General features: G+C 71.4%; 1 protein-coding gene across 1 annotated transcript; it reads right to left on the bottom strand.

The window, feature by feature from the left end:
- Positions 1 to 286: 286 nt before the first annotated feature.
- LOC311212942 (laminin subunit beta-2-like) lies at positions 287 to 9,781 on the bottom strand. The gene is made up of 32 exons (XM_084292656.1): positions 9,577 to 9,781; positions 9,188 to 9,363; positions 8,975 to 9,110; positions 8,722 to 8,795; positions 8,453 to 8,641; positions 8,316 to 8,379; positions 7,557 to 7,759; positions 7,348 to 7,468; positions 6,963 to 7,151; positions 6,656 to 6,835; positions 6,434 to 6,546; positions 6,231 to 6,310; positions 6,017 to 6,152; positions 5,673 to 5,828; positions 5,463 to 5,590; positions 5,265 to 5,382; positions 4,945 to 5,137; positions 4,733 to 4,876; positions 4,394 to 4,625; positions 4,156 to 4,319; positions 3,857 to 4,081; positions 3,329 to 3,543; positions 3,152 to 3,248; positions 2,706 to 3,078; positions 2,449 to 2,633; positions 2,129 to 2,370; positions 1,843 to 2,046; positions 1,619 to 1,763; positions 1,233 to 1,440; positions 1,010 to 1,151; positions 588 to 924; positions 287 to 501 (listed from the first exon to the last, which is right to left on the bottom strand). The coding sequence occupies exons 1-32, from the start codon at positions 9,629 to 9,631 to the stop codon at positions 365 to 367; spliced, it is 5,361 nt and encodes a 1,786-aa protein (XP_084148782.1). The 5' UTR covers positions 9,632 to 9,781; the 3' UTR covers positions 287 to 364.
- Positions 9,782 to 9,890: the final 109 nt, after the last annotated feature.

The raw sequence follows: 9,890 nt of genomic DNA, 5'->3' as shown, positions 1-9,890 counted from the left end.
CCTGCCATGTCCCCAGTGTCGCCAGTCCTGCCCTGTCCCCAGCCACCCCACAGCCCTCACACCCAGTGTGCCACCTGTTCCCCACAACAGACCCTCCATCCACAGCCCCTCAGACAAGCCCTAGTCCCACTGCGTCACCTGTCCCCTCCCTGTCATCCATGCCCACAGCAGCCCTATCTGTCCACCCTCAGCCCCACAGCATGGCACCCCGCCCCATGGCGGCACCCAACCAGGGGTGTTGAAGCCACCAAGGTGTGAACAGAAGCCACGACACGGCACAAGGGACTCTTGCTCAGTAGCTTTATTCACACGTGGGGTGCCCACGGCAGGGGCAGCGGCAGGGCTGGGGGTGGCAGGGCATCCATCACTGGCAGGTGTTGTAGATCTGGACCTGCTGGTTGATGGTGGCCAACACCTCCCTCATCCTGGCCTCCAGCTCGCCCAGCTGCGCCGCCTTGGCGTCCAGCACCACCTCGTTCTGCTCGTACTTCTTCTCCAGCACTGCGGAGGACAGAGAAGAGGGGGAGATGAGTGAGGACAGCCCCTCGCCACATCTCCCCCAGCCCAGCCGCCCTCCCCAGCCTCACCTTGCAGCTTCCTCAGCTTGCCCTGGGCGTCCTCCAGCAGCCCAGCAGCCTCCTCACGCAGCTGCTGCGCCCGGTCGCCCGCCTGCCGCGCGCCCTGCGCCCGGTGCTGCACCAGCTCCTGTGCCGCCCGGTACCGGTCCCGCAGCGGCCCCTCAAGCACCTGCTTGGCCTCGCCGGCACGGTCCCGGGCAACGCTGGCTGCCTCTTGGGCACGCGTGGCCGCCAGGCTGTTGTTGGCACGCTTCACCTTCAGGGCGTCTGTCTGTCCCTCCAGGACACCGATCCGCTCCATGGCTGCAGCCAGCTGCTGCTCCGCGCCCCTTGCCTGCGCCTGCATCTGGGGATGGGTGGTGTGGGGATGTCCTCAAATAGGGATGGGTTTTGGGGTGCCAGGGACCGAGGGCAGCAGAGAGCGCCCTTACCGTGCCAATGGTGCTCTCGCTGTGCTGGATGTCGGCTGTGGCGCTGCGCAGCGCCTCCTCGGCCGTGCCCTGGGCTCGCTGTGCGTCCTCCAGCGCCTGCTGCACCGCCTCGGCTGTACCCCGCACACCCTCTGCCCGCAACCTGCAGCCGGGGCGGCACGGCCTCAGTGCCAGCCCAGGTTGGGTCCCATTTGGAGCCATGTCCCCGTGTCCCCACGCTCACCTGGCCCTCTGGGCGTCCTGCAGCAGCTGCCCAGCCTGGCGCACGTCGCCAGCCGTCTGCTCCAGGATGGCGTCCACGCTGGCCAGGCTGCGCACCCGCTCCTTGATCTCCTCGGCCAGGCGGTGGATCTGCGCCGGCGAAGCAGGCAGTGACAGCTCCAGCACCCGGCTGGCCACCACCTCGATGCTCTCGGGGTCAGCCCCCTCCTCTGTGGGGGGGAGCCATCAGTGTGTGTGCCCCAGGGTAGAGGGAACAGCGGGGTGGTGGTGGAGGGCAGCCATGGCTGAAGCCATGCAGCAGGGGTGGGGGACAGGAGGTGCAGCACGGTGCAGAGCCACTCGGTGCTGGGCAGGGGCAGCCGTCCCCCCTGGCACAGCGGCACTCACGGTTCAGGAAGGCCTTGACGTGGCTGATGAGGTCCCGCAGCTCCTTGTTGGAGAGCTCCACGCGGGCCCTGGTCTGGTTCGCCTTGTCCAGAGCTGCCTGTGCTCGCTGCCGGGCTTCATCCGCCTTTCCCTTGGCCTCAGCCACCTGGGCAGGGGCAGAGACCCTCAGCACTGGCACACGTTGCCACCCCACCTGCTTCTACCCATGCTCTTGCAACACGCACCCGGTGGGAGAGCTGGGCCACCTCGCCGGCCGCGTGCCGCAGCTCCTCCTGGGCATGCCGCGCTCGGTCCAGGGCGCTGTCAGCCTTGGAGACAGCTCCACCACAGCTCAGCCCCCCGCAGCGCCGTGTCCCATCCTCATCCCGGCACCCGGCTCCCCCACAGGGGCTCTCGGAGCAGGGCACGTCGCTTGTGGCACCGCACACCTGCAAGAAGAGGCAGGCAGGTAGGTTGGAGCCGTCCCCAGGCGCTGTGCCCTGCTCACATCCCCACGTCCCCACGTCCCACCTTCTCGTTGAGGGGGTGCAAGCTCAGCTCCCGTGCCCTCGCCGCCAGGTCCGTCAGTGCCCGCCGGTTGGCCGCGTTCTGCCGGTTGAAATTGTCGCGCCGGCTGGCCAGGAGCTGCTCGGTGCGGCGCCGCGTGGCTGCCGAGGTGCTGACGGGGTTGGGCACGGCGCGGGTGGAGGCATCCGCGCGTTGCTCGGCCTCCTGCGACTCCCTGTGAGACTGACGGATGCTGTCGAAGGCACCTGAGGGAGGTGGGGGAAGCGTGAAACCCCTGTCCACCGCCCCGGCATCCCAGCATGGGGACCCCCGGTGTGGCTCACCGAGGAAATTGGAGGTCTTGAGAGCGTGCAGCCGCTGCCCCAGCTCCTGCAGGCTGTGGTTGAGGACACGGGCACCCCGGTCCACGGTGCCCAGCACGTGGCTGGCTTTGTAGTTGGCGTCCTGCGCCGCTGTCAGCTCCCCCTCCAGCCGTGTCAGCCTCTCCGTGGCCCCCCCGATCTGCCGCCTGCGAGGGAACGAGGTGACAGCCCCGCCATCGAGGCTGCCTGGGGAGCCGTGCCCCGCACCGGGTGCTCACCGCAGCTCCTCCGTGGCGTGCGTCAGGTAAGCAGCGGTGGCAGCGGTGGCGTTGCGGGCAGCCACCACGGCCTGCACGGTGGCCAGGCTCTCCTCCAGCCGACGGAAGGTGCCCTCGAAGGCGCCAGTGGCCCCAGTGTGCTGCAGGAGGCTGACCCGCTGCGCCAGCGCCCGGGTGCGGGCAGCCAGGTCCTGCACCACCCGGTCCCAGTCCCCGAAGCAGGGGTGGCAGGGCTCGCAGGCGGGGAAGGTGCCGGCAAAGCCCCGGGCGCACTGATCGCAGCGGACTCCCGAGACGCCGGGCCGGCAGTCGCAGTGCCCGCTGCCACGGTGGCACTGGGCGCTGGCGATGCCGCGGGGGTCACAGTCACAGGCTGCGGGGATGGAAGGGGGGGGTCAGGCTGCTGGGAGCCACAATGCAGCCCCTCTGCCTGCCCCGGCTCTCACCTCGGCACTGCAGCCGCGGGTCGCCCCAGTGTTGCTCCTGGCAGTCGGTGCAGGTCCGGCCCCCAAAACCCGGCCGGCAGGAGCACTGCCCCGTGAACTGCAAGACACGGCGCGGCCGAGGCTGGCACCCCCATCCCCACCCCATCCCTCCAAGCCCCTGTCCCCGGGGCGTCTCACCTGGTTGCAGGCGGGTGTCAGGGCGTGCTGAGGGTGGCAGGCGCAGGGCTCGCAGCCCTGCCCGCTGCCCAGGTTCCAGAAGTTGGGGCTGCAGCGGTCGCAGGCCTGGCCCTCCACGTGGGGCAGGCAGCGGCACTGCCCGCTCTGCCGGTCGCACTGGCACTGCTGCGGCCCGCAGGTGCTGGGGTCGGTGCCCAGCGCGTTGCAGGAGCAGCCTGGAACCAGAGGGAGGGCTGAATGGGGACGGGGATGGGGATAGGAAGAGAAGGGGGAGGAGACTGGGATGGGGACGGGATGGGGGCACAGGTGGGGTGGGGTGGGATGGGGCAGGATGGAGACAAGTTGGATGGGATGAGGACCAAAAGGGGATGGAGTCAAGGTGGCCGTGAGGGTGGCGATGGGTGGCAATGGCGATGGGAATGGGCACGAGGTGAGGACGGGGATGAGGGTGGGGATGGGGGAGCAGTGCTGGGGCTGGGCAGAGGAGACAGGGACCGGGCTGGGCTCAGCACGGCCGTGTGTGCTCACGCCTGCAGCTGTGCCGCGTGGCATCCCCATAGAAGCCGGGCTGGCACTCGGCGCAGTGGGGCCCTGCCGTGTTGTAGAGGCAGCGCAGGCAGCGTCCCGTGCGTCGGTCGCACGCCTCCGGATCCGTCATGTCGATGTTATCGTGGCACTGGCAGGGCAGGCAGCGCCCCCCGGGCTGCAGCGGGTCCCCGTAGTACCCGGGCGCGCACTCATCACAGCGAGGACCTGCGGGCAGAGAGCGTTGGGCAGCGCCTGGGGATGGGGACAGGGACACTGAGCGTGCCGCGGCGGGCACCCACCTGTGTACCCGGGGCTGCAGTGGCAGACAACCTGCCGGGAGCGCCCGTCCTGGTAGCAGGAGGCGGCGAAGTGCCGGGGGCTGCCGGGCCCCTCGGGGCAGGGGCAGGGCCGGCAGTGCTGGCCAGAGCCCAGCGCCGGGTTCCCGAAGTGCCCGTTGGCACACCTGGGGGGTGTGAAATCAGCAGGGGCCGGGGCTGCCGCAGCACCCAGCCCCTACCGGGCAGGCTCCCTGCTCACCTCTGGCACCTCTCGCCGTCCGTGTGGTCGCGGCAGCGCAGGCAGCTGCCCGTGCGGGGGTCGCAGTCCTCGGCGTGCCCGTTGCACTGGCAGGGCCGGCAGGCGGGGAAGCCCCAGTGGCCCGGCTGGCAGCGGTCGCAGCGCGAGCCGTGGGCGCCCTCGCGGCAGGGACACTGCCCCGTGGTGCTGTCGCACACGGTGCTCACCGAGCCCTCGCTGCTGCACTGGCAGGCTGGAAGGCACCCAAGGGTCTGCCCCCAGCAGCCGGCATGCAGGGAGCCCCCTCCCTGCACCCCCAGCTCCGCAGGCTGAGCTTGGGGCACGGCCCCAGGCACTCACCTCGGCACCCGCCGGGCCCGAAGCCGAAGGTGCCCGGGGAGCAGCGGTGGCAGCGCCGTCCCACGACGTTGGGCTTGCAGCGGCACTGCCCGCCCTGCGGCTGGCACTCGGCGCTGAGCGAGCCCTGGGGGTCGCAGAGGCAGGCTGCGGGCACAGAGCAGGTGAGTGCTGGCCACCGCTGCGGGATGCGGGGCGAGCGGGGCCGTACTCACGCAGCGCCCCGTCGTGCAGGATGGCCGAGAGGCTGTGCAGGAGGCTGGAGCAGGGCTCGGCCACGGGAGCCTGCCCCACGCCGTGGAAGTGCTGGGCGCAGCGGTACCGCTCGAAGGTCTCCCGGCGGCCCATGGCACCGGGGTCGCCTGCGATGAACATCTCCAGGGAGGAGTAACGGGGCAGGAGCACCAGCTGGGGGAGGGCAGCGGGACGTCACCTCGTCTCTCCCCACATCCCCTAATGCTGCAGCCTTTGCAGCACCCTTCACAGTCCCCCCACGCCCCCAAAGGATGCCGTGCCCCATCCTGTGCCCACTCACCGAATCGATGAGCACGCTCACGGTGGAGTCCTGCCGAGCTGTGGCACAGCCCAGCTCCAGGCGCAGGGTGTAGGAGACGCCCCGCTCCAGGCAGACGGGGTTGGGCAGCACCACGTACCTGGGGGGGCAAAGCAAAGCCCGGGCAGCCGGGTGCCTCCTGCCAGCCCCGGCTCGGCACAGCCCCGGTGGGACGCTCACCTGGCGCCGGACGGGAGGCTGGTGGAGAGCTGGTCGTCAGCCGGGATGGTGTTCCCGCACGGGCTGCTGGCGGAGACGGGGCTGGGGCGCAGCACCCTCACCCGCACCTCCTTCCAGGGCTCCGGGTGCTGCAGGCGAAGAACGGGACAAAAATTCATGCACCGAAAGCCCCACGGCTGCTCTTTTGGACACGCACCGGTTAGGGCTCACCTGGGGCTCGTAGCGGATGATCACGTCGTACTCCATGGAGAAGGGCACGTCGCTCACGTGGAACTCCAGCCAGCTGCCCTCCTGCACGCGGGCAAAGCCTGGCCCTGTCCACGAAGCTGGGCGACCCGCGGGGGGCTCGCGCTCCACCACCGAGCCCTGGGGCAAGGGACATTGTGAGACGGGACCCTAAAAATCCCCTTGGCTCGCAGGCACTGCACAGCCCGGCTGCTGCCTGACACGGCAACGGGGCCAAGCAGTGTCTGCCAGCCTGGGGACCCTGCAAATGCCCCTCCTGGTGCCCTGCTCAGCCTGCGTCCCCCACCAGGGACAGCTTTGCCCCTCACCTGGTGCAGCCGGGCATCCTCAGCCTCGTAGGTGTAGTGGTCCAGGTTGATGCGGTAGAAGCCGGGCTCCACTTGCCCGCACTGCCGGCCCACCACGTGGCTGCGGCACCGGCACTGCCCCGTCTCCACGGCACACCTGGCACCCCGGCGGCACCGTCAGCCCCCCGGGGCCGGCAGGGACACCCCTCACACCCTCGGCCGTGATAAAACTCACAGGTTGTCGCGAGCACCTCCCACGTCGCAGTCGCAGGGCCGGCAGCCCTGGAGATCGTGGCTGAGAGCCCAGTGCTCCGGCTGCAGGGAGTGAGGGCATCAGGGAGCAGCCAGCCACGGTGCCACGGCCCTGAGCGCTGTGCCCAGCCCCTGGCACGGCCCCGAGCGCCTGGCACAGCTCCTGGCACGGCTCCTGGCACTCACCAGGCACTGGTCGCAGTTGCGCCCGGTCACCAGCCGCTTGCAGAGGCAGTCACCGCTGATGGGATCGCACCGCCCGCCCTCCGCCACCGTGCCGCGGGGGTCACAGCGGCACCCTGCGCAGGGACACCGTGGCACCCAGCAGGGCCGAGCCACGCGCTCGGCACCAGTGGGTGCCCCCCACACACCCCTGGGGGCAGCCTCCGCCCCGGCAGCGGTACGTACGCTGGCAGCCCTGCGGGTTGGCAGCGCTGAGCCCGAAGAAGCCGGGTTTGCAGCGGTCGCAGCGGGGGCCCTGCACGTGCTCCTTGCAGCGGCACTGCCCCGCGATCAGCCCACGGGCAGGGTCGTCGGCGCCGTCGCACAGCCCCCCGTCCAGGGAGCCCTCAGGGTCGCAGTCGCAGGCTGGGGAACGGGCAGGGTCAGCACCCGGACCCCTCGTGCCGGCCCCACAGGTCTGTGACACCGGGACCAGGCGCAGCCTTGTCCCACCCCGTGCACCCCCGGTCCCTCCCCACAGCCCGGCTCCGACCTCGGCACACGGCGGGGTCCCGCAGGTCCTTGCTGGGGTCCTTGTAGTAGAAGGGCTTGCAGAGGTGGCAGCGGCGGCCCATGGTGTTGTGCTGGCAGCCGTCACACACGGCCCCGCTGGTGTTCCCCGTGGCCAGGAACACGGCCATGTCGAAGTGGCAGCGCCGCGAGTGCTCGTTGCAGTCACACCCTGCGGGGACGACACCACGGCATGGCACGCGGCACCCCCAGCCCCCAACCCTGAGCCAACACATGCGGGGTGCCAAAACCCCCAAGCAGACATGCAGGGCCCCAAAATCCCCCAGGACAGCACACAGGACCCCATTCCCAACCCACAGGCACAGGGTGGCTGTGCCATGGTGCCGGTGCCGGCGTGGGGCACTCACGGCGGCAGGCGTTGGTGCTGGAGCCCTCGGCCGGGCGCCAGGGCAGGTCGTGGTAGAAGTCCTCACAGCGCTCGCAGTTGAGGCCCTGCGTGTGGTGCTTGCAGACGCAGCGCCCGTGCACCTGCCGGGACACCGCGGTGAGGGGCTGCGGGACCGGGCTCTGCATCCACCCCACTCCGGCAGGGCACGAGGGCCGCCGGCTCGCCTACCATGCCGTCGGCGGTGGTGGGGGCCCCGCTGAGCGGGGCGCACTCCGAGGCGTGCCCGTAGCAGAAGCAGTTCCCACGCAGCACCAGCTCGTACAGCGCGTAGTAGTACTTCTCCCGGATCTCCCGCCGCGAGTCCAGCAGGTCGTCCCCCAGCGTGTGCAGCTTGGTGAGGTTCACCCGCAGGTTGGTGACGCGCAGCAGGTCTGGGCACGGCAAGTGGCAGGGATGGCACGGGGTGGCCAGGCTGCTCACGGCTCCGCTTGTCCCTGCCCCCTGCGTGCCATCGTGCCGGGCTGCACGTGGCCGAGAGCCGTGGGGCTCCTGCACACACGGTCGCTGCGCCGTGCGCAATGCGCTGGGGTCCCAGCAGGGCAGGACGGCTCCCCGGGGACCGCAGTTTCCCAGCGTCTCAGCCCCGCAGATTCCTCTCCTTTTGCTTCCAGCCTAAATTTAGCCCTGGCTGGCTGATTAACCCACAGTGTCCTGCGCCTGGTCCGATTCCTCTGCCTGCTACCAACCCCGTCCTGTGCAGCCTCATCTGCTCGGCGCTGGGCTCAGCACCTGCACGGCCGCCCCCGTCTCCCTTCGCTGGGCACCCTGTGGTGCCACACTGTCACCCACACCCCGGGGCCAGCTTGCAGCCCCCGTGGGCTGTCTCTGTCCCCCAGCCTGCCGTGGGGCTCAGGGCTAGGGGAGAGCAGCCAAAATAGCGGCACCCAAAATAGAGCAGACAGGCGGGAGCCGGGGCTGGCCACTCACCCTGGATGGCAGGGCTGTAGGGGTCGCGGATGGGGATGGCGGGGTCCAGCACGCGGTAGATCACCTGCGGGGAGAAAGAGGGCGGGGAGGGGCTGGCAGGGTCCCCGAAGCGTCCCCCGGCACCACCGGGGCCTCACCTCCCCCTCAGTGGAGGGCTCGATGTCGGAGTAGCGGGACTCGCAGACGACGTCGTCGACGCGGCGCGGGGGCCCGCGGGGGACGTGGGGGAAGGCGGCGGCGCAGTCGTAGGCGAAGTAGCGGTACACCTTCCAGCTGCGCCCGAAATCGGCCGAGCGCTCCACCAGCATGGCAGCGGGGCGGAAAGTCTGCGGGGCACAGAGCTGGGACGGGTGCCCCCAGGCTGCGGGGTCCCTCCCGGCCCGTTCCGTCCCCCCCCGACACCCACCTTGAAGGTCATGATGAGGTGGGTGAAGTGGAACTCGGCCTCCAGGTCCAGCTGGATGCTGACGTGCTCCACGCCTGCGTGGGGGTGGCACCCGTGACCGCGGGACCCCGGGGGACCCCGGCAGCCGGAGCCCGCCCTGCCTGGCCGTGGCGCAGGGGCGCGTCCGTGCCGGCTGAGTCACAGCTTCCTCGGCATGGGAGGACGGGAAGCGAAGCCCCCCAGGGACACCCCGCCGCCCCCGTCGGGCACTCACCGTTCTCCGACTGCCACCAGGCTTTCTTGGGGCGGGGGGCGAAGGTGGTGACCACGTTCTCGATGCGGTGGCTGTCGGCGTTGCTGCGGGCGTCGTAGGGGCGCCGCGAGTCGCAGACGAAGCACTTCTTCTCCTCCTGCCAGCGGGGTGGGACGGGGTTGGTGCTGACCCCCAGCCACCCCGTGCCCTGTCCCGTGACCCCGTTGCGCTCACCTGGAGGTGGCTGACGATGCAGTAGGGCTGGGGTCTCCGCAGCCCGCAGGTGGACGAGGCGCTCAGGCGGGGGGCTCGCCCCACCAGCAGGTCCCCGGTGGCCGGGTAGCAGCTGCCTCGGGCGCAGCCCTGGGGGGCGTCGGGGGCGGCGGCGGCAGAAGCGGCTCCCCCGGGCCCTGGGTGGGCAGGGGGGCGGCTGAGGCCGGGTCCCCCCTTCCCCGCGCCCTTCCCCAAGCTGCTCCCGGGCCGGGAGCGCAGCCCCGCCGGGGGCCCCTTCCTCGGCCGCCCGGAAATGCCCCGCCGGGACCGGACCCCCCGCCCGCCGCCCGGCCCCGTTCCAGCACCGGGGGGAGCCCGGGGGGGTCCCGGGCCGGGGGGCGCGCACTCACCGGCCACCAGCGGGGCGAGGAGGAGGAGGAGGAGGAAGGCGGCGGGGGCGCGCATGGCGGCGGGGGGGAGCGCGCGGGAGGGCGCAGGGCAGGTGGCACCCGAGGGGGGGTCCGTGGGGTGCCGGGGGGGTCCCGGGGGGGTCCCGCCGCCCCTCTCCGAAGTTGGTCGCGGGCGCAGAGCTCGGGGCTGGGCGCACAGCGCGGGGCGGGTCCCGGCAGGGGCGGCCCACGCGGGGCCGGGCCGGGGCCGTGCCCGCCCTGCCGGAGGCGGGGGGCGCCGCGGGGATCGGCCACGCGTGACCGCGGCGTGGAGG

The sequence above is a fragment of the Netta rufina genome (genome assembly GCF_964035555.1).
Source record: "Netta rufina genome assembly, chromosome: 10".
Classification (NCBI taxonomy): domain Eukaryota; kingdom Metazoa; phylum Chordata; class Aves; order Anseriformes; family Anatidae; genus Netta; species Netta rufina.
Note: the sequence above shows the minus strand (reverse complement) of the source record. Positions and strands in the feature narration are given on the sequence as shown.